Source organism: Enhydra lutris, unplaced genomic scaffold (genome assembly GCF_002288905.1).
Source record: "Enhydra lutris kenyoni isolate GAN:26980312 unplaced genomic scaffold, ASM228890v2 scaffoldscaffold15, whole genome shotgun sequence".
Classification (NCBI taxonomy): Eukaryota; Metazoa; Chordata; class Mammalia; order Carnivora; family Mustelidae; genus Enhydra; species Enhydra lutris.
Genome location: NW_019154099.1, coordinates 1,193,658 through 1,217,828, shown reverse-complemented (window position 1 = coordinate 1,217,828; position 24,171 = coordinate 1,193,658). Strand labels below are relative to the sequence as shown.

Below are 24,171 nucleotides of genomic sequence, written 5' to 3'. Positions count from 1 at the left end.
CCTGTCAGAGAATCATTGTCTTGTGGCTCATGTTATGTCTAATGAGTCATCTGTGATACTTTTTGTATTTCTTCTACTTTATATTAAAGGGTGTCCCCTTTCCTCCTGGGCTTCTTTTAAGATTTTTTTCTTTATTACTAGTTTTCAGCAAGTTGATTATGATGTGTTGATGTTTTCTTTGTGTTAACTTGTTTGTGGGTGTATTGAGCTTCTTGAATCTTTGAGTTTGTAATTTTCATCAAATTTGGAAAATTTCTGGCCAGTGTTTCTTTAAATATTTTTCTGCTTTTTTTCTTCTCACCCCCTCAGCTTCCAGGACTTCATTTACATGTGTGTTAGACCACTTGATAATACTCCACCATCCTTTCACTGAGTTTCTGGATTTTGTTTTATTTTATGTTCATGTTAGACAATTTTCTTGTATTTTCAAGTTTACTTTGTCTTGTAGTGTTTCATCTTCCATTAACCTTAGCTAGTGAATTTTTATTTCAAATATGGGAATTTTCAGTTCTAGATGCTCTATTTGGTTCTTTTTTAAGTCTTTCCATTTCTCTCATTGTGTTTTCTTTAAATATTTCGTTATAGTTACAATAACTCCATAAATGTCTACTGGTTGCATCATCGCTGTCACTTCTGGGTCTCTTTCTCTTTCTTTTTCTTTTTCTTTATTTTTTACTTCGAGATAATTTTAGATGTACAGGAAAGTTGCAAAAACAGTAGAGTTTCCATATACTTTTCACCCAGCTTCCTCTAATGTTAACACCTGACATAACCATAGTATAATTATCAAGTCCAGGAAATTTACAATAATGCAATACTATTAACCAATCTACCACCTTCTTGGAGTAGTACTGTTCTGAGCTCTTTGCTCTATGTGTAAGTCCTTTAACCCCCACAACAGCTAGAGTCATAGGGTGGGCACCATAGCAGCCAGGATAGTGACAGCCAACCCAAAGGGCTTGCTTAAATCCCTTGGCCCTTTGCTTTTATTACTTATATCGTTTATCTTTTTGATTAATGTGCTGATATGGGGTAGGCTTCTAAAATTTTCTTCAAACTAGAAAACCGCTATGTACACACACCTCCATCATTTTCCTCAAACCATACATATTTCTGAAACGGATCTCAGATTACCAACATTCTTTTCTTTGTGTGTCTGGTTTATCTTCAATTTATATTTTCCCCATACTCTGGCTCTCAGGCTCTCTCATCTTTTCTTCATTTTCCATAGATTACATTACCTTGTAGTAAAAAGAAATGTGAAGAGCACTATTATCGGGAAGTACTAACAAAGGCTGACGAAGTGCTTTGCAGGTTTTAAGCACTTTTCACATGAATTTATGTGATTACTCCTTCCAGAAACAGTATGGCACCATTGGTATTATTTCCCTATTTTACTGTTGAAAGCCCAAGATCACACAGCTAGTAAAGAGCTGAACCAGAAGGTCAGCTCAGGACCTCTGACTCCCAGACTCTCCACACCAAACTCCCTCTCCCCAGAGGAACTGACTTCCGTTACACCTGGGAAGTCACGTCTTCTGCTATTAAAGATGACCTAGCTTGACTAGACACCTGGTATCACATACGTCCTCCCAAACAGCCCTCTTTCCAGGACTAATCCAAGCTTTGGAGAGCACCAGAGTTAGATGCAGTCAGTCACTTCATGGAAGACAGAGCTCCCGGTCCAGGATGGGAAGGTCACTGGCATTTTCTTAATGTCCTTGGAAGATGGCCACTGGCTTTGACTCGTCTGAATAATGGCAAGAAATGACAAGATTTATACACCTTTCCTATGCTGGGATTCATACACTCTTCAGGGTCATTAGACTGACAAAGAGGTTCCCTACTTTATATTTAATAGTCCTTTACGGTGTCTGCAGCAACCACTTATCAGTAGCAACACTGATCTTCACAACAAACCCCTGAGGTAGACCGGAAAGGGGGTGTACCCTGTTCCACGTCGGTGAAAGTAGGTGGCACGGACTGAAAGTGGCAGGCTCCACCGCTGCCCTTTTACCCTCAAGCCCAGGATTCTTTCCTTTCTACTGACTGACCTAAGCTTCTTATTCATACCATTGTGTGTGTAGCTTTATGGCCATTTTTTCCCTCACAAGTCTGTTTTAATTGTGAATTTTATTTTAAGGAAGGAAAAATCAGATTTACTGTGCTATATCGTCTTGCTCTATTCAAAATGAATTCTGCTGGTCAATTTATCCTCGACAATGATGGGCCGGAATTGAAGTAAAGCTACTCAGCTGGTGTATTTGCATGTCAGATCTTTAATTCAGCTGTCAGCCTTTTCGCATTTACTGAACTTTTGTTGATGTTATTTTGATGGTCTCACATTAATCAAGCCTATTTGAGAGGGAGGGATCACCAAATATGATTTATAGAGGAAGTGACTTCATAGATGTTCAAAGAATTGTTAACCTTACACATGTGTTTTAATCAGAATATGTATACAAGTAAAGTTAGTCTTGTGATTTGTTCTTTTCTAAAGAAAAAAAGCCCAGGGACAAGCGCAGATTCATGTATCCCTTTAAGATTTTATACTGAGCACCTGCTACATGCCAAATATTCTAGGCACTAGAAATGCAACTGTCAGTGTGGCCCACAAAAGCACCTCCCTTCAAGAAGTTTCTGCTCTAGGAGTGGGGTGGGGGGGGCGGTCTATGGAAGAGGCTGGGCAGAGGGTGACAGGGTCCTGCAGAGGCAGCTGGTTAGGGAAGGTCTGACCTCAACTCCTCCACATTATGGCATAGAAATATGATTTCCATCAACTTAAAAAAAATGTTTTTGAGAACATCATAGCAGCACAGTAAATTATGTTTGACCTTGTATACGGTCAGAAAACTGCATGTCGTCATTAAACGCATTAAAGGTATTCTTTAGATCAACATTAGGGGCCACTAATGGCACTACTGCTCCCAGCAAATCTACATTTATCTATTTTTTATACATTGGCCTCCTACTTTTTAGAGGGAAAAAAAAGCATCTGTCTTTCAAAATGAAAGAAAAAGGAAGTGAGTAGAAAGAGGGTTTAAGAATTACTCAACTTAGAACCTTGTTTTCATATGTTTCTTATATTTTGGTTTTCTTCTGAAATGATGGTGTTCATTCCACAAATCTGGGTGATGTGAAGATTTTGTATTTCACTCCCTTTGCACAGTGGAAAGAAAATATGCTTCCTACCCATGCACGCTCCCCCAGGAGACTAATTGTAGCCCCAGAATGAGCTCAGGAAGGGAGGCTGGCCAGGACGGGGACCCCACCCCTTACCTGAAGTCTTCCCTCAGAAGCAAAAGTGTAAGGCTGCTATTTCTCAGAACTAAAACAGCCCACCCTTCTTCTTTGTTCTAGAAGGTGCAGCTAGTGCTTGGGATTTAAGGTGACTACTTCGGCTTGCCAGAATACAACATGTTTTCCTTTTCTCTCTAGGTGGCAGCACAAAGACAGAAAAGGGGCAAGTGACAGAGTGACAGCAGGTCCAACGCGAAGCCGGGCTGCTTCTTCAATAACTTAAGACACTCTCAATGGGCTAAGATTTTTTCTTCTGCACTTTCTAGAAATTCTGCTTATGCCAAAAGATGTACTTTAAGGAACTAACCAGTAAAGATTTACTTCTTTGATTAACACCACTAGTGCATGTGGGTAATGAATGGCCTTTTGTCCTTGAGGCCACTCTGTCATGGAACTTGAATGCACCCCCAGAATGCACAGAGTGTGAGAAATCAAGCCATGTCACACCTCGGCCCTGGCCTGTCTCCCATGATACAGTATCATGGTTCTCATTTCAAAACAGTGGGAGAGGAAGGTACATGGTGAAATGGGGGTCGTTTCTGAAACCTGACCCTGTTGGCTTGTGTCCCCTCCTGGGGCTAGATGAGCGTGGGGTAGGTATGTGTGCTGACTACCAAAACTTGATTCCACAGTAAAAACTTTGACGAGCCAACTTCCTACCCTGACTTAAAAGAAAAAGCCTGACTTTTCTTTACTCCTTAGCAGTTTGGCAGCTACTAATTTAAAATGATACCTGGACATGTACATTTTACAATCTGCTGGAGGTATAAACACTGATTCATTTTTAAAAGAAGTCTAGTATGTGTGTTATTTTTTTTTTTAAGTAAGGGCATAAGACATGGGAAAGTTGAAAGTAGAGACCAAAAAGTAAGTTAGCGGGGAATTCTGATGCACAGTGTATACATTGGTGGGGAGAGGGGACGGTAGTAAAGAGATTTGTGCAAAAATACCCAGAGATTTGAGCTGGCGCATCCATATGACACACAAGAGGAGTAGGGTAGAACCCACTCAGTCATCTTCCTGCATTCGCTCAGGACCCAAACCTCTTCTTCCAGAAACAACTTTGTTCTGGTTCTCTAATTCCAGGAGGTAAATAGAACCTCATTCTGGAAACTGCTCTGTCATCTTTTCCACACCTCCTTTCACACAGAGAAATTTGCTTCAACATTGAAGACCTTTCAATATTTCTGTAGTTGATGCTCTGTAGTTGATACGTGAACCCTCCTCTTCAAAAACACAACTCTGAGAGCCTGCTGTGGAAATCAGGTGTATGACAGGCTTCCAAGAGGGAGCGCTCAGCAGAAATCACCTGTTTGGACTCCAGGCCACTTGGGTAAGAACCAAGAGCCTGACACCGAGTGCAACATACAGTTGTGGAGTTAAAATCTAGCCTTTTCTGTCCTCTCCTTGCATCATCCCAAGCCCAGTCATTGGAGGCCGGTGTGTATTTTGGCCCAAAGCAACTGCCCGCGCTAGAGATTTACTGTCAAGTGTGTTGTGCCTCCTTGTGCAAATCGGTTTGCCTCTCAGGACCTCATTTCAGGGCAGGAGAACCAGCTAACATGTTGGCTGTCCCTTATCTCTTTCTCCTCCAGAAAGACACTTCTGGGAAACCTCTGTGTGGGCACCATGTTCCCACAGGTATAAGGCTGCCCCAACTTCGGAAAGGCTTGTCAGAACAGTTCTGTGTCTTCCACTGGCTCTACTGTCCAATTGTGTCTTTGGCCTATTGCTTCCTTTCTCCTCTCTCTCTCTCTCTCTCCCTCCCCTCCCCACTCCCCACCTCTACACACACACACACACACACACACACTCGCTCACTCACTTACTGCCTCAAATGTAACCCACTCCTTAGTGACCAAAGTCACCGAATACTGGTGACACCTGAGTTGTCACAGGAAGCCCCACTCTCTTACCTGTGCCCCAACCTCATACTCCATTGGCCTCTGAACTTTAAAGAACTACTAACACTTTAAACTCAACACACCTAAATTATAAAAAATTCATGACTCTTTAAATCTTTACACAGTAATTCATGATATAGTCCCCCCCAAAAGTTAAAAAGACAAGCATAGGCAAAAATGAGCCCTACCCCTACCTTTGCCCAGGCCCCTCTAGGTACTGTTTCCTTGGCCCTGAATTAGCTTCTTTTCTTAGACATCCAATTTCCAAAGTTCAGTTTCTATCCTTTTTCTAGCTGGCAGCCCCCCACTTTCCATAAACTACTTTATTGTTTTACCTATATTGTTTTATTAAATTGGTATGTATTTATATATGTTATATTATATGATATATGATTCTATTGATTCCTCCTTCAGAAATACTTCATAGGAAAACTAAAAGTAGATCAATAATAATAAGACCCCAGTCCTTTCAAAAAAGCCCATTCCTCTGCACGCCTGCTACCACAGCATAAGGCTCTTCCCCACCTGGCCTATGAGCAGCCTGGAGGGCAGAGACCACATGGCCTGTGTCTCTAGTTTCCATAGAGCTGAACCGGCCTTACGTGTTTCACCCTCAACCCGTGGGTCACTGATACCTCAATAAAATGAGATATTCCTTCCTTGTCAGATGGTCAAGGACTTCTAGAAAACAGTCCTGCTTAGAGCCAGAGAGGATGTGGGAAATGAGCTACTGCTAGGAAGGATATAAAAAAGGGCAACTTCTGGAGGCCAAATTGGGAAAAAAAAATATCAAAAGCCTTAAAATGCTGTAGTCTCTTTGCTTCAGCTATACCTACTTTTAGAAATATAGGAGACGATCAGGAATGTGTGCAAAGATTTAGCTACACTCTGTGACCCCTCACGGGAAGGAGAGGGAGGGAGAGAGAGCTTAAGGAGACGGTACATGATTGCTCCCAACTCCACCGGTGTCTCTGTCCCTTGTGCTCTGGCTGTGTACCCTTAGTACACCACTGTAAGAAATCTAAGCTGTGAATCCAACTATTTGACAACTCCTGTGAGTCCTTACGGCAGATATTCAAACATGGGAGTTGTCTGCAGGACCCCTCAACCCACCATTGTGTCCCCACCACTGCATGGTACTTGACATTTATGAAATGGTTTATTACCTATTTTTTAAGTGAAAGTGAAAACAGCTTCAGAGGGCTGGAGTTAAATCTATCCTGTGAAAATTCTCCGAAGAACTAAGAAATATTACAATTGATTCACTAGATCCCCATGACACAAATAAAGAATGTACACTCTTCCCCAAAAAGCAGAATAAAAAATGATTCAGGAAATTTAATACAGTCAAAGCCAGTCAGCCTTTTTTCTCAAGAACAATTTTCTGCAGCTGAAGTGGGGGAGACACAGGGAGCAATGGCCTGGATGCAAGCTCCCTGGCTTTCCCCATCTCCTCTCTCCCAGGTTGGGTAATCCCATCACATAGGGTGACACACAGTATGGGCACCAGGGAAGGCTTCTCAACCTTGGCTGCACATTGGGAGTCATCTGGAAGTTTTGAAAAACACTCACGCTAGGGCCTCTCCCCTGCAAAGTCTGATAGAATTGGTCTGCAGTGTCTGGGCGCTGGGATTTCAAGGCACAGCCCCTCCCAATGCCCCCACAGCCCTGCCCTTCCATGCCAGACCCTGCCTTTGAAAACTGTATTTCACAAGGTCCAGGCTTCCACTCAAGGCCAATTTATTCTTATTTTCAAAGACTTCCTAAAACTCGTTTCTGGTTTCCTAGCTCACAGCCAGTGGGCAGGCACACTAAGAAAAAACACCACCTTTTTATCTCAACAGCATGAGAAGAGGGGACCAGTTAGGACAAGCAGAAGAACTCAAAACCATAAAAATCAGGGTGATTTCGGAGTGGGTCCCTCCTAAGAATATCCTGGTGCCGTCATTCCTGAGTACGATGTGTTCAACCATGACTGCAGTCTGCACCAGCTCTCGGTACCACGCTCTGTTTTACGCGTGTCGCTTGACATATATAAGCTGAGGCTAATTAATTTTAATACGGATTTTGAATATTTGGCAAGAGCTCATTCTCAGTAATGAGCATGCATATGGTACCTACTGTCTTGGGGAAGCCCTCTCTTCCTTCAAATGTAAGCCCATCCATTTGCCATCTTTTTAAACTTTTCTCCAGGAAGACTGCAGGCTCTGAAGCCCATCAGCTGTTAATTGGCAGAGCTGTGAGCGATCCTAACTTTGCAGCCCCTGGGCATGGCTGCTTAGGGAATCCAGGAGCAGCTCGAGGTCAGCTGGGTGACGGAAGCTTGCCCAGAGCCTGAAAGCCCGGTGGAGGTCTTGGAAGCCAAGGGAAATGTAGCTTCTCATGAGAAGGGCAGAGCCCCAGAAAGGGAGACATGGGGATTGCGGGGTGTCGAATGGCAGGAAATGTAGCTTCACAAAAATAAGAGAAGAGCCACAGAAAGAGAGCGTTGGGGATTGGGGGGCGGGGTGGTGGTGGCGGAGGAGAGACCCGCAGGTGTGCCTGAACTGGAATGATTAGGATCTAGGTGGGCGTGGCCTGAGGCTAGGCGCCAGGAGGCGGAAGGGCCCGCCCCTCCCTCAGAAGGAGAAGCAGGTGAGGTCGCAGGAGGACACAGTCTCAGCTCCTAAGGGGCGTGAAGAATCTCTTCGGGATATCATTTCCCTTCTCCCGGCCTGGTGCCGTGGCCGGAAGATGGCAGTGACAGGTTTCAAGATAATTTGTGGTTAGAAGGTGCACTCCAAGGAGACACCCCAAAGACTAAGAGTCCTGCCAGGAGCAGCTGTGCAGAGGCCCTGGGGTCAGCAGGCCCAGGCAAGGCCCCAGGAAGACTCCATCTACCCAGGTGCGGAGAGGAAGTCAGCTTTCAAAGCCCATCCGTCCAGGTCTCAGCTGTCAACCAGCCCAGAGGTAAGAAACCATTAAATGGGCACTAATCATTTTACTACTCATTTATCTTCCCAGTGAATGCTTTTCAGCACAAGAGTTTACATTTCCAAAGAATAAAGACTCGTAAAAAGGGTGGTGGGTTTTATGGCTGCAGGAAACTGGCTCCCAGTTTGCTCTGCTGACAGGTTTATAAGGCCAAGGAAGTTCATAAGGTAAAAAGAATTTCTAAGCAAATATATTTTTGGAAAATGAATTTTTCACCTTTTTTTTCTTTTTCTTTTTCTTTTTTTTTTAAGATTTTATTTATTTGACAGATCACAAGTAGGCAGAGAGGCAGGCAGAGAGAGAGGGGGAAGCAGGCTCCCCGCTAAGCAGAGAGCCCGATGTGGGGCTCGATCCCAGGACCCTGGGATCATGACCTGAGCCGAAGGCAGAGGCTTTAACCCACTGAGCCACCCAGGTGCCCCATCACCTTTTTTTTCTTTTAACAAATATAAAGGTTATTTGCATTGATTTCATTAGTGAACAGTGAAAAAGGGTTGAAATGCAGGGTTAAGTTTTTCTAAAACATGATCAAAAGTACCAATGGGTTTTTTTGTTTGTTTTGTCTTGTTTTAAAAGATAAGCTCGGTAAAAGATGTGTTTTGTCCGATTTAAAAATGGCTAATTTGCCTACAATTATTTGATTAAAGTTTGAGTAAATGAATACCCCTTTGTTTGGAGTAGTTTCCAGAGCACTAGCCTGAACAGACAAAATGTAGTTACCGTAACACACCCTGGATTTGGTCATTGGGGGATTAATAGCAGAGTGGATCTCATTATCGTGGTTGTATTCTTGATTATATCAATACGATGTGTATTAAAATGTCTGGTTTTTAAATAACTGCCATGGAGATAGGAAGGAAGGCAGGGGAAGCCAAAGGGCTTGGGGACTGGAAATGTTACCATAGTTCGTGCATTTCTGGCAGAACAGGCCAGCACATGGAAGAGAATTGTTTAGGGAAGAACACTGGGCTCCTAGACCAGGAAGGTCTTCTACCCCATCTAAGTATCCTTGAGCCTAATTTCCACCATCTGTGATTCATTTCTGAGAGTTAAACCTTGGGTTGTCCACTCTGCCGTAAGGCTTTAGAAATCCTTCCCTTCGTTGGAGAAATGAGGTCCGGAGAAATGATTTGCCCCAGTGATAAACCAAGAAAATATCCTGAATACTTTAAATCCATCCTAGGCTTCAAAACATCTCCATGCTCTGGAAAGTAAGTCGCATATTGTTTTCCTTTGGAAGATTTTCACCAAATTCACGGCTTCAATCCTTTAGACTGTTCACATTGAATTTGAAATATGAATGTCCATGGACTTTTCCCAGTTTGAGTATAAAAATGGGAGAGTTGTCTCTCCCCTTCTTTGAAGTTGTGGAAGGCAAAAATAAAATAAAAAATGAAAATAAAATATCCATTTTCAGCAAAACTAAGAGGGAGCTAAAACTAAGAACAGTGAAATAGCAAAAACAAAAACCGCAAAAATAAGTAAATAAATAATAAAAAAAATAGCTCCCCACACAGCAGGGGAGCAGGCTGGGGCATGAAAAAGAGGAGAGCAGAGTGTATGGCTTCAGAAATCAAGATGAGTCAGAAAAATACCTTCATAAAAAGGGAGAGATGAGGTGAGGAGCAGAATCTGAGTTTCATGTGTCACTACAGAGGAAACAGTGCACAAATAAGCACAGCAAGAACCTTCTGGAGCCAATTTAGTTGTGAAAAGTAGAAATGACAAGATGAAAGCACACACACACACACACACACACACACACTCTTTCTTGCTGGGCAAGCCCTATCTGCAAGCAGCAAAAAAGAAGAGAGGTGCTTTTTGAAAACCCCCATAGCTGCCTGTCTTTATTGGCTGGGGAGAATAGATTTAAAACTCATGCACAAAACCTTGACTCATAACGAAAATCCCTACTAGGTTAGGATGTGATCCTGCAAATATTTGGTCCAAGAAAAACTCGTGGGCCTCCACGGTGAGACATTAAAAATAACCTACCCAAATTCTTTTAGAGATTCAAGAAATGAAACAAGAGAAAGATCAGGAAAAGCAAATGGCGGGTGAAGTGCTGCCAAAGAGTGGATGAAAATAGTAAAAGGTGTTTTACTACAGATGTGAAATATTTAATGGCACAGTCATAAATATTTGTGCCCACCTCTACAAAGCCAGGGCACAAAGGAGAGGCGGGACTGTCCTACCCAATGTCAGTGACAGCAAGACAAGAGACCAAGAGTGAGCTGGAGAGATTCAGAGTAGAAATGGGAGAAAAAATAAACCATCAAAGAAATGAAGATGAATTGAGAGAGAAAATAGACAATGATAAAACACAGTAAGGAGCTTAGAGGATAAAAAAATGAGAAAACCAAACAAAATGAAATGGATATGGGTGTAGGAAAGATTTATTAAACAGGACATGAGAACTGAGCTTAAGATTGACACAAAAACCTGGTAATTGTACAACTTTTAAAAACCAAAGCTATTTAAAAATACAAAGCAAAATTCTACGAAATAGACTCAAGTGACACATTAAAAGAATAGTAATAATATGACAAAGGGGGATTTATTCCAGTCAAAGATGGTTCAATTTTAGTAAGTCTACTTATATGAATTCCCATATAAAAATGACCAAATAAAAACTATGTATTTATCTCTTTAGATGATTTGAAGATGTGGAGTAAAATTCAACCTCCACTATTGATCTAAAAAGAAAATCAGTGACATAGGAACAGATGTGTACTTGCTAACATAAACCAAGTTGAAAGTCAACATTATGTTTAAAGGAGAAATACCAACAGCATTCCTAGTAAAGTCAAGAATAAGCTAAAAATGTTATAAACAGAAAAGAGAAATTAGGCCCACAAGAATTGAAAAGATATAAAATTATCATTATTTGCAAATTAAATGTTTGTATGCTTGGATGACCCAATAAGATTGATCATCTGAAAAAGACTACAAAAAAAAAAAAAGAATTTAATGAAATGGCTTAACATAAAATCAATAAATAGTTTTAAAAGCTTTCATACATTTAAACAACTGGTTAGGAGATGTAATGGAAGACCTTTTTACACTCAGAATAACAACAAAAAAAGCTAAATAACCAGAATAATGTTCCAGATCTTTATGAAACAAAAACTTTAAACTGATCTTGAAAGATACAAAAGCAGTTTTAAACAAAAGCAGGCATACCATATGCTTGGATAAAAGGAGTGACCCTCCTAAAGGTGGCAAGTCTCCCTAAATTAAATGTCCCTGTGTGTAATTCCAATTAGTATACTGCCAGATTATTTTGTGACTCAACAAGTTGATTCTGAAGCTCACATGAGAAAATTAATTAGGAAGACTATTCAGAAGAATTCTTTGAAACAAGATTAACAAGGCACATACTAGCCATCTCACATATTAAATGATAGTTTTTGGTTACAAAAATTAAGAGTGTGATATCAAATGAATAGACAATCAGAATAAAAATACTACAGATAGACCTAAATGCATACTAAAATTTAGAATATGATAAAAATAACATTTCAAATCAGCAACAAAAATATGGACCTATTTAATATGTGATTTTAAAAGTACTAATTTAGAAAACAAAGTTAGATGCATTGGGATGAATTCTAAATGGATCAAAGACCAAATGGTAAAAGATAAAAGAAATGGAAGAAATATGGGAGACTTAAAAATTAAATTCTTCCTAGCAAAAATTTTAGGAAGCAAAGTCAAAAGACAAGATAAGTTGGGAAAACTATTTGTACGTCATATCAAAGAACCAATTTTCTAGAAACTGAGATATAAAAGAACAAACCAGTAGGAAAATGGGCAAGGATTTGGCACTTTAAATGAATGAAAATGCACCAAATTGCAAATGCATGTCCTTTTACTCACTAATTCCAGTTTTGGGAATTTATAAACCTGCACATGTGCGAAACAATATATAGGTAAGATTATTCATGACATCACTGATTGACATAACAAAAGATCGGAAACAACCCGAATGTTGATCTAGAAGGGGCTAATTAAGTGAATTATGTGCATCTGCATATCGTGTTCAGGTTACCAATTGCTATGTAGCAAAGGACCTCAAAATACAGTGATTAGAACAAAAATGCATCATCTTCGCTCAGTGTTCTGTGGGTTGGCTGGACTCAGCTGGGCTTTCTCTTGGGGTTAGAGTCAGATGTTGGCCGGGCTGAGATCATGGGAGGCCTCCAGGGTCTTCATTGCCACGTCTGGCACACAGGCTGGCATGGCTAAAATAGCCAGGGACTGGCCAAACACCTCTCCACACGTGGTCTCTCCATGTGGCTAGCTTGGCTTCCGCACAGCCTGATGGTCTCAGGGGAGTCCAATTTCTCCCCTAGCATCTTTCTCCCAGGGGAGTGTCAGAAGGTAGAGGCAGCAGGCCTCTTCATGCCTAACCTCCACACACAGGCTCACTTGCACTGTATTCTGCTAATTGAACAAATCATTTAAGACCAACACATATTCAAGGGGAGGGAAGTAGAATCTACCTCTCGATGGGGAAGAGGAACAAGGAAAATGGGGCTGTCTTTAATGTGTCACATAATGAAAACATGCAGCTGTAAAGAAGAGTCAGGATGTTCTCTATATACTGATGTGGAAAAATGTCAGGTTCTGTTGTTAAGTGAAAAAACGAAGTGTAGAACAATATAGATAACATCTTTTGTGTGAAGTCGGTAGGTGCGGGGAATAAAAACACCCATGTGTGTTTTATGGCTATTTTCATAAAAAAAATATTAACAAGAAATCAGTTAAAAATGCTTATCTATAATGAGAGCAATAGGTGGATAGATTCAGAGATAGGAAAAAAAAATCTTAATATATGACTTTTTATGTTACTTTGACTTTTGAATTTGGAAAATTCGATGTGGAAAACAAAATACTTGGAAATCTTAAAGAAATGTAAAGTTGCTCAACCCTGCTCATTTCCTCAGGGTGCCTGGAGCTGTTTGGGGATCCATGTGATGGGCTCTATTTTGACAGTCCCATTGGTTTCCAAGAAATCTTCATTTCACCATCACAATAATAAAAATCAACCCAGAAAATAGTCCATTTGGTCATCTGTTTAGTTACAACCAATGGCCCCCACTAATAATACTGCCTACAAATTAATTGTTCTATTTGTGATGGTCTGAGAGTATGGAGAAGGGGGGTTATTTTTCCTCATTGTCAAACCCAAAGTGCCATTTCAAATGCAATTTTCAATATGTCAAAATTGTCAAAATAGAAGATTAGCCAGTGGTATGCTAATTGTTAAATATTCAGGAGTTTTCCAAGCCATTTGTTAAACCACTGGTAGCTTGAAATTGACCATGGCAGCTCCTTCCGGAACACATAAACAAACAAACTAGCATCAGGTTGCAATGAATGTATGAATGAAAAACACAGGGAACTGTAGAAGAGAAGGAACAGAAGGGGTGCTCACGTACACCAGGGATCAGGGGAGATGGTATATGGAAATTATACTGACTTCATAAATGACACTTAAGGTTTCCACTTTTTCTCTTTCTGTAAGAAACTGTACAGACGTGGACGGGGAAAGGATTTTTCTTAAATAGTTAACATTTATTACACAGTTAGTTACACGTGGAAGATACTAGGTGTTCTGCAAACATTATCTCACTAGTCATCCTAACAACTTTTGAAATAGGCCCTATGATGGTTTCCGTTCTTCAGAGATGAAATGGAGAGCCCAAAGGTGGAAAATGCTTTGGATAAGCCAATGAGCCATAAAGCCAGACTCCAAATCTCATGGCTTGGCTCCAGTGCCCACTCATTTAAGCATCATGCTGTCAATGCTTCACATTATTACTTGGAAGACTCAGAAACTCATGATTAAGAAAAATGAAGTCATCCATAATTCTAGCTTCCAAAGATGACTACCATTACCATTTTGATCTAAACCAATGGCCTTCAATCATTCCTTCAACTCAGTCCAGCTGAGGTCTGTGACTCATGAGTAAGTGAGTAACTGGGACTCCCTCTGAAAAGATTTTTCTCGAGGATGTGAAGGTATAATCTGAAAAATCCCACGTTTGTCTTTTTTTTTTTTAATATGGTCTGCTCACTGTCTCATGTATTTCCTCTTCTAATAAATGGCATGGTTTTTCAAAGTGCATACTGTCCATAATCAGGTAAAAAGAAATTTGGTACGTTTTTGCTAGATTGGTTGGTGGAAAGCTTTCCTGCACTGTCACATTTCTATTGTACCCTCTTTGGATAGCAACCTGCTTCACTTTTCTTAAGATGCTAAGTACTGTGGTGATATGCACACAAAGTCACATACAGAGTTACAATACATTTACAATACATGTTACCTGAGAGCCAGGTTCATATTCAAACACACACACACACACATTAGTTTTTGGAAGAGTTGGGCCAAAATCAGTTCTGATTTTGCCAATCATACTCACTTTGAAAATGTCACAATCACAAGATTACAATAATATTTTCAAATAAATGTGTTAAGGAGAAGAAAAAAGCAAAACAAACCAAACTCCTCTTCAATCAGAGGTTTAAAAAAAAAAAAAAAACAACTTGGTATGGCAAACGGTTGAATCCAAAAATTTTTTAGAGATTTCTCTGAACTGATTTATTTTCTGTCAAATGTTTAATTAAAAATACTTTTTGATATGTAAAGAACTTATGATGGAGACATTAAGCCAAGTTCTTTATGGAAAGATATTATATGCTAATAACTGATCTTGGACACTAACAAATTGAATGACATTAGCTATGACATATATTTTAAGGCTAATTAACCTCTGCTTTAGCTCTTTTGGATTTTCAAAATTTTTAATTCCCAATTTTTAAATGGGTTTCCCATTTTCTTTGCTCCTATTTTTCCTCCTTTGGATCCTTAGTGCTTGTTGGTCTCTATGACACAAGGCCGGGGTGGTGTTGGGGGTTACTCAGCTTGGCTCATCCAACCCCCCATGGGGTAAGGCTCCTGCTGCTTTTTTGGGCTCCTAAGTGACCTGTTCTTGAGTGATTTGTGGCTTTAGTCTCTTATGCTTGTCACTAGTGTCTTCAACCCTTTTGGATTAAGGTCTATATGTATGAGACTACTTTAACGATACTTTTCATTTCTGCAATGCAAGCTTATTATTCTTGTATTTTCAATCAAATGTACTCAATAGAGATGGAAAAAGTAAAGCTAATTTTTCCATAAGCAGATATTTAATTTCTTTCCTAACTTAAGACAAAGCTAACAGTCTAAAAAGTTTTGAATCCTCTTAGTTTTTCCACCCTTGGGTAAAGTAATCAGAGAGTGCCATATGTGTGACTGCTGTTTGTTAGTCCCTAGCCAGTTAGTAAATATTTCATCTCCTGAAACCTCTGGTTTTGTTCCATTAATGTTTTCTCCCTGCAATGGTGTTTCATGGACTTTCAAAATGGCACCTGTTGATCTGGAAAAGTAGCAGCAATTACTATATACAGCTGTTTTATTAATTTTGTCATATGCTTAGTTTACAAATACGTTTTCAGAAAAATAAAATGTCTTCCCTTTTCTCTCGATTATGTTTGTCATCAGCTTTCATTTTAGTCCAAGGCAGCCACGTGGTAGGGAAATTCAGGGACTCCTGAAGTCCAAAGCCATGAGCCAAAGCTTGCTGCTAGTTGTTTCTTCCTCTACAGAAGAAAGCGATGACCAGGATCTGGGGGCACTTCACTTTTCGGTAATAGAAGTGAATTTAAACTCATTTTTAGACACATTGAGTGATGAATCTTACTGCATGTTTCAGGCTCCAAACGAATCATTCATTTCCACTGCTGTATATCTACTGGGAAACATTAAGTTTTAACTTTTATTTAGGTCTCTCCTATTTGGTTCGCTCCAACTATATGTGTCTGACATCACGGGCTTTGTCAAGGGCACATGAGCGAGTGTGCCTCTCCACCCACCCCACACACCCCCACCCCCGCCACTCTCCGTTGAACCATTAGTGAGGCTGCAGCCAAACCGCCAGAGCCAAGACCAGAGGTGTGCGGGGTGGGGCAGGGGGTAGGGAGGGGTCTGAACTAAAGCCCAGGTCTTGCACTTAGCTCTGTCCCTCTTTCTTTCGTTTTTTAAAGATTTTATTTATCTATCCATGAGAGAGAGAGGTAAAGGGAGAAGCAGGCTCCCCGCAGAGCCGGGAGCTCGATCCCAGGATCCCGGGATCATGACCTGAGCCGAAGGCAGACACTTTACTGACTGAGCCATCCAGGCGTCCCTGTTCCTCTTTCCCCACCCGTAAAATCAGTTACCTACCTCATGCTTATAGGACCAGAGCACTTGGCTGGGGCTGGGCACATGCCAAGTACACGACCAGTTCCAGCCACAATAACGTAGCCGCCACATTTTCCAGCATGAGCACCTGCCTGTCTAACACTGAATGTTGACAGGAAGCGGCTCCATCCCACAGTCCTCGGGCTGCAAGCAGCTCCCCTTCTCTATAGGCCAACCTGAGCGCCCCTGTGAGAGGGAAGCAAAACAAGGGCAAACACTCTGAAGCTGTGCGTTTGGAAATGGAGAAACAGACACACAGAGCAGCGTCCGCCGGTGTCTGAATGCACATTGTACCCGGGGTTGCTAATGCTACCTTCACAAGGATGGGTTCAGCGGCTCATCGACCTATCATGATCCTGTATGGAAGTTAAACAGCCACAAGATCTATGAACTCCCATCCCACAGTTCCTAGATTTTTCTGCACGCTTAAGGTATATTCTGTTTATTTCCCCATCTCCTGGGAGCGCGGGTTGCCTTTGTCCCCACAGCACAGCCAGCGGTATAAAACTTCTGCATCTGTCAGATTTCTCCATGGGGAGCATAATTGCCTGATTTCCATTTGAAAGTACAGCGCTGACATTACAACTACATAGACCCACCAGTGGTAACAATGGTGTCCTGACACCTACAAGGGGACAGGGCGTGTGTAATGGTGTAAAAAACACAGGCACCGAATGCACGCTTGCCTTCAGATGGACCAGGTCTGAGTGCAGCTGCGGATGAAGTACGCCCAGGAACAAAAAATTTAAAAATTAAAAAAAAAAAAGAATAAAGAAAAAGAAACCCACAGATTAGCATCAGCGTGAGTCTGGTGGAGCCAGATGGCTCTCTGTGGAAATCAAGCTTTCCCGCTTTCTTCCAGCAACCCCGACTAGCAGACAGCAAGCCTGCTAAGAGGGGAGAGAAATGATCTCATTCCTCCGCCAGGCACATGATCCGCCTTCTTTCTCTCACATACAGCTCCAGCTGAAGGAAAGTTGGAAAAAAAGACAGGGTGAGAAAGAAGGGGTGGGGAGTCTGGCTCGCTGTAAAGAATTAGCAGTGGTACCTAGAGGAGGGGCGAGACCCCAGCCCCTGCCAGGCCCCCAGCATTCAGAAACCAGGCTCAGATGACCCGAGAGAAAGCCGAGTAGATGGGGACAGGGGCAGCAGAAGGGACATCCTGACGTACTGGTGTCCCCTCCACCTGCGTCCATGAACTTCATCTCCAGAGACTTGGTGTACAAGGGTTGGGAGGTGGGGCGGGACTGGCTGTGAGCAGCTCTCCATTAAGCCCTGGGCTCCTTAGGGAAGAAAGGTGGATGATGTTTTCAAGTTCTTACTAATGAATGTGTCCACCTCTCTTGATGGGCTGGAGGCCAGTGATTCTATAACAGTGCTTGGCTAGCCAGACCAGGTCAGAAGCCGGACCTGCCATCTGCCTGGGTCTGAGTCTGCTGTGCTCAGGACCATGGCCTGGAGTGCAGGGAGCTGAGGGGCTCGAGCCAGATGGGGTTGCTGCCTGAAATGAACCTAACAGGCTTTAGGTGTGTGTAGGGGGCTGCCTCTCCTCCAAGGTCCTATAGCCTGGAGGGGGCTCAGCGTGGACTCATCGTGCCTTCCCTGCCTAGTAAAGCATTTGTGGCCCATAAACTACAGTCTGTTTCTGGAGTGACAGCCAGATGTTCGGCGGATGGACATCAGGCTGACCACCAGATGTTGTTGGAGCGTAGCCTTTGCAGCGATGTGCAGGGGTGCAGCCATCCCCCACGCTGAGCTGCCCTCCTCATGGATGTTCACACCCTCCAGCTTGGCATGTGGGCTCCCGAGGGCTCCCACACAGAGAAGCACATCCAAGAAGGAAGGCTCTCTTGAGAGTGCCAGGGGCTTGCAGAGCATGTTGGCAGCCTGGCTGGGTTTCCCTGGGCACCTGAAGTTGGTCTCCACCAGTGTTTACTCCGGAGTCAACAGTAGGCTCCAGAAGGATACCCAGTGCAGGATGTGGTCATTCATTTAGAGCTGGAAATAATGATTCCAGTCATAATAAACACTGAACAGAATCCACTCCATTTTCAACCAGGGCAAGGGCACCTGCTTCCCAATTTCTGGCCATCTTGGGTATAACTAGGCAGCTAAGTGGCATATTCTATGGGCCAAGGAAGCAAGGCAAGCTCCCGGCGGGGAGCCCAGGCTGCGGGCCCCTTCTCTTCCAAAAACAAAACAAAAAGCTGCCACTCTACCAAACAACCGTTTGGGTCCTCTCTCCAACAGTGCTACCACCTACCAGGGTTCATGGTCTTGGGTGGGTTCGTTCTTGCTTACAGCTGAGCTAAAGGACTTTGAAGGGAAGTACACAGGGGAGGTAACAAGAATCATGAGCTGGATCATCTTCCCTTGTCCCTGCTCTTGCAGGGAAATCACTTACTAAGAGCATTAAAAAAAAAAAAAAAAAAAAAAAATCCCACCACTTGAAAAGGGCTTGCAAAGTGTGGATAACTCTTCTAAATGCTTTGTGTATATATCTGACATCCCTACAAGGCAGGTTCTCTAATTATTCCCATTTTACAATGGGGATATTGAGGCGCAGAGATGTTAAGCAACATTCCCAAACTCACACAGCTGGTAAGTGTTAGGGCCAGGATTGAAAGCTGGCTCTACCCGGCTCCAGGGTCCATACCTCCAGGCTGTCCTGAATGTTTTGATGTCCCAACATCGAGCAGCATGTATCTTGCTCAGGCACTTGGCCAGCAGTCAGCCATGTAGTCTCAGGCTACTGGATCTCCCTGAATTTGTTTCTTCATCTGTGGAGTAGGGCCTGGAAGAGCTGACTTAGTATGGTATTGTTGCCAGGAACAGAAGTAACGTGTAACATATATGAGGCCTGGCATGTGTTTGATGGTTAATAATTGTTAGTAGCGACATTACTGTGAGTCTCGTGGTCCTATTTGTGCTCTAATATTTTACTGAATCTTCACCAAGGAAACTTTGGAGGTAGGTAGGACTGCTGTCACTAAGCCTGTTTCATAGTGGGTGAGGCTAAGCTACCAAGATACTGAGCAGTAGAGTCAGGACAAGAACCCACATCTCTGGACTCTGCCCCTTGCACTCAACATACCCTGACTCACTGTAACCTTGCTGAACTATGGGTCACACCTGCCTGTTGCCAGACACAAGACACAGTTGCCTCCCGGAAGCCTGGGGCAGGGAATTCAACTCTTGTTGCCTTCCCATCCCCTTCTGCCCTTGGGATTAGCTGGGAGCAGTCAGGTCCTGCCCATGCTTTCCTGGGAATGGTTGAAAACACTTAATGCCTCTTGGGCCAAGTAAGGTCCTAGTGAGGGTGAATCACAACATCACGTGTGCCTTCAGCTTTTCTTTATTACCTAGGTAAAATAGAAGCAATTTTCTGTTCATCCCCAAATGCAGATGCATAGCCCGTACCCACATCTCCACTTCCTGTCCACTCCCCTCACCAAGCCTCTGAGAACATCCCAAAACTCTTTGAGGCAGAAGGTGTTTCCATCCCCACAGAGAGACGCCTAGAGGAGCCTTCTGGGTCCTGAAGGCAACTGGCCGAGGAAGCTGGGTGTCTGGCTGTGTTCTGCTTTGCTTCCCTGTCTTTCCTAGCTCTGCCCTTCCTGTGATTTTTACATTTTCCCCTCCATCTTACTCTCAGAAAAGCCCTGGGGAATGCCGCTTTTGTTCTATTGCTTCACATAATTCCCAGGGCTGGGAATTAAAATTATTTCCTTTCACAACCCCTGGCCGAGTGCCTTTCACATCCCGGCTGTGTTACGGGGTGATTTATAAACTGCGGGGTCTGGGGCTCTTTCCTCCGCCTCCTCTTCCCCCTGCCCTCTCACCATCATTTAAAACAAGACATTGCACACAAGGCGCTCAGAGGTCAGGATGTCCTCTGAAGTTGGCCACTGGGGCTTTTGCTAAGAGGCGAAGATTCAGTGGAACCATAGTGATGAGAGCATGAAAGCCACTCACCCCTGGTAGAAGAAAACAGAAAAGAGGCCCCACAGCCGGACTTATCATCTGTGGGAACAAACAGGACTCAGTCTCAACGTCGGGGGTGGGGGGTTGGCTTTGAACTGAGAATTGTAAAAGCACATTTTCCAAACTTGTCAGGATTGTGTTTCATTTCTAGACTTTTATTCTCAAAGGGACCATGAGGAAGAGACGCAGCTTAAGAAGTTTTGAACTGAAAAATGAAAAGAAGTTACTTTTCTTTGTCTCCGTAAAACCGAGTAGGGGAGAAGTGAAGCCGGGGGTGCGTTTTTCCTGCATCACAACAGAGCACAGAAAGCAGATGGCAGAGCATCGTTAGGAAAGTGAGGTGTCTGTGTCCACTCTGAAGACGGTTGTCTGTCAGCGGCCTCCACAGAATCCTGCCCTGTCACTGAACTCCCTTCAGGGGTCAGTTCCTCAGAAGCTGAAACGAGACAATGAGGTAAGCCAGTCAGTCAAGCTTCAGACTGGTCTCGGTGGTCAGGGGGTTTCTGTCCCAGCCAGACCCCAGCAAACAGTGTGGCCACCCTGGGCTTCTTCTCCTACCTTCGGAGCAGGATATCATCTTTGGAAGAAGTCCATACAGACCTCAGCCTCATCGGCATCGTATTTCTTTTGTCCCACATTGTGTCATCTTGTTGGTCACAGACCAGCTCTCTACTACATAACTCACAGAACAGCCCCAAGCCTCCAGACTTTGCTAGTCCTATGACTGTCTTTGAGGTCCAAGCATCAGAATCACACAGGCCAAGGGTCACACCCAGCCCGGCCACGGTCCACACTTAACCCCTTTGGGCCTCATTTGTCCTCATCTGAAAAGTGGGGAGATGATGATTACACCTACCTCCCCAAGTTGTGGAAATAAGCAAAGCAGATGATTTACAGAAAGTGATAAACATAATGATAACACAGAGTACAAACTCAAGATGCTGGTTCTTATTCTAATTTTGGAAGGGAGCCCAGAGAGAAGGTACTGGAAAAGAACTACCTCGGGGACTGAGCCACACAAGGAAGGAGGGAGGGAGGGAGCAGGACTCAGAGAAAAAAAGGAAAGAAGAAGGCTGTTGGAAGATGGTCTCCACTTCATCCTGCTTGCCCTGTGGTTTCACTTGGAAAGGTTAGCATCTAAGATTTTCAAGTCATGTATCATTCCCGCTTCTTTTTCTTTCTTTCTTTCTTTTTTACACTGATCATTGTTCCAGAGACATTTGAGTTCAGAGAGGTTCACATAATAGATTTGTGGCTCTAGTGCTCTAGAAATCAGGAAACGCAGGAGGAGCTTCTCACTTCAGCCGTATGTTCCCAGATTAATGAATGATGTCTTTCACCAGAAGGGGCCCTTGGCACTTCAGACTTCTAGAAACCGGATCAGTGATTCACCTTGTTTTCAGATCCTAAAAGCTATGGTTAGTTTTCAGCACAAATAATTTGCTAAGGTACTAGTCCCTAAGGAACATGTGGGAAAATTGGGGCTGCTGGGCCTGTCCCCAATCTCTCCCATCTCTCTAGCCCAGGATGAACTGAGAATTTGGGAAAGGAGCCTGGAGCGCACAAGAAGGGAGATCATGGGCCACCTAGAACCAGCTCACTGGGCCAACTCTGGGTGATGAGTCATATGTAGTACACCACTCATGCATACGTTAGGGCTACTCTGACAAGGAATCAGGGTTCGGAAGACCCTAAAATGTGGCATTTTTATAGAGTCTGGCCAAAGGGATGTTCCTTCAGTGGAGATGTCACTGGCTACATATTCATTTGAGCTCTGTAGTATGTCCTCCCCCTCCTCCCCCTGAATTGCAAAATACTGAATCATGGTTAGCAATATTTTATGCTCTCCGGAAACTGTTAATTATATGGATGCTTTTGTTTTTTTTGTTAATTCTCTATGAGTTTTATTATTCCCAAACCATTTATCCCTTTCACTTTGAATCAAAGTTTATTGTGATAATGGCTTTTCTTTGAAAAATAAACACTATTACCATTTTTAAAGGAACACAATTTTTCCAAAATGGAAATATGCAAGATTAGTGATAAGGACAGTGTGTTTGAAAAGTTTGCAATTGGTTTCATTGTGGTGTCATGGCAAATAGAGGGGACAAGTGTTGATTACAGGTAGAAATGTAACTATTTCTGTTGAGAAGACATGGCTGCCCCTGCTCTGTCACTGCCCATCAGCACTAAAAGGGGCAACTGAACTCTCCCCATCTAACGTCCCTCCATGCCTCAGTTTCTCCAGATGTAAAAGGATTACTGCACCATACATCTGCCTTCCACTGAACTCCTAGAGTTGTTATGAGAACCTATAAAAGAACACCTCCACGAGATAGTATTGTGAGTGCCGAAATGTGGTTTGTGTCTTTGGAATTGTACAAAAAGTGGGGGTCACCCAAACAAGAAAGGGTTGGAGTTACTAAAGGGATTCCAACAAAGGAAACCTTTTTCTTTAGTTATCCACAGGCAGACTCTGTGTATGATGTGCCCCTGCTTCCAGAAAGCACCACAATTACTTTGTGGTGAAGACGACTCATCTGTTTTCTGGCTTTACCTCTCACAAAGAATTTTGGAAGTAAACTCAACACTAGGAAGGAATATCTCACAGACCCTTTAGCCTCCCTGTTATTCAACACTTTCTCACGTTTTCCTTCCTCCTAATTTCTCTTCTCATAAAGTTTTCAACTTACTCCCTCCCCCCCCCCCCCCCCTCGTGTCTCTTGCTCCCACAGCATATTTTTCTTTCTTCTAACCAGGCCTTTTTTTTTTTTTACTTCCTCACTTGTGTCTTAATTGTGGTCCTCTTTCTCTTCCATTTCTACCCATGTTTCCCTTGCACTTTTATTAAACTCTCTTCTTTCCCTTTTCTGTCCTTGAGGAAAAAGTCCCTGATGGACAAGGAGAAAAAAATGGCCAGCTAGCCTGGTGTTGGGAGAATAGCGACAGCATTATTGAAAGCTAACTGACCAAACATGACCTTGTCAATTTGAGCCAATGCCACCTGATGATTCAAACAAGACTTGATCAGTATGGAATTGCAAGACTCTCCTGGAATTTCTACACATATATATATTTGACATTTTACCCCAATCAATTCCACACTCCAGATGGTGGAAGAATTTCCTTGTTTGCTGGAGATGAATTCTCACTCATCATATTTTACTCTTAGAAGACCATGGCTCACAACCCCCAAGGACAGCCTATTAGTGCCACCATCTTGCTACAGTTAAAGCTCATTATTGGGCATACTTATAAAATGTGGTGTCATCATTAATTAAGTTTTCTGATTAAGAATTCCAGTGTACATCTTCTATCTAAACACTAAAACTCAGGTTGAACTCGATTAGTCTCTATCCAAAAATTCAGAGGCAACTTTAAGACTCACAGAACATCAGAGACATCCCAGATGTATTACAAATTTTCAGAAGTGCAAAATAATTGGAGTTTCCACTTGATGCGATGCAAAATGTGACTTGAGATGTGCAGCAAACAGCATGAGTCACATGACGTAGGAAAAAACTGTACCACATTGGGCACATCGTGTCTTCTTAGTTTCCCTCTTCTGTTTTGAAATGTGTTTAAATGTTCAAAGGAAAGAAATTCATGACCTCCCAAATTACAAAACAGTGTATGTGTGACAATCCCAATCACACATGCACCATGGGACCCTCACATACATAAGTTTGGCAGATAGGCCCCCAAAATTTGGTATTAGTCTCT

The 24,171-nt window shown here is 42.7% G+C and overlaps 2 protein-coding genes across 3 annotated transcripts in view; one reads left to right on the top strand and one right to left on the bottom strand.

Moving 5' to 3' along the window:
• Window positions 1-4,084, top strand: part of LOC111146963 (ribonuclease H2 subunit B) — a 62,662-nt gene extending 58,578 nt beyond the window's left edge. The window contains exon 10 of one of the 2 annotated variants that reach the window (XR_002640574.1): window positions 3,439-3,467. Coding sequence is in view for 1 of the 2 variants with exons in the window: in XM_022502737.1 (XP_022358445.1) it covers window positions 3,439-3,471 (33 nt within the window). In the remaining variant the exon portion in view is untranslated. Of the gene's footprint in view, window positions 1-3,438 lie in introns of both variants that reach the window. The other variant, XM_022502737.1, reaches the window with a different exon arrangement.
• A 16,654-nt stretch (window positions 4,085-20,738) lies between these two features.
• Window positions 20,739-24,171, bottom strand: part of LOC111147095 (guanylate cyclase soluble subunit beta-2-like) — a 42,894-nt gene continuing 39,461 nt past the window's right edge. Inside the window, 1 exon segment of the mRNA XM_022502983.1 lies at window positions 20,739-20,884. Within this exon segment, the coding sequence (XP_022358691.1) occupies window positions 20,739-20,884 (146 nt within the window).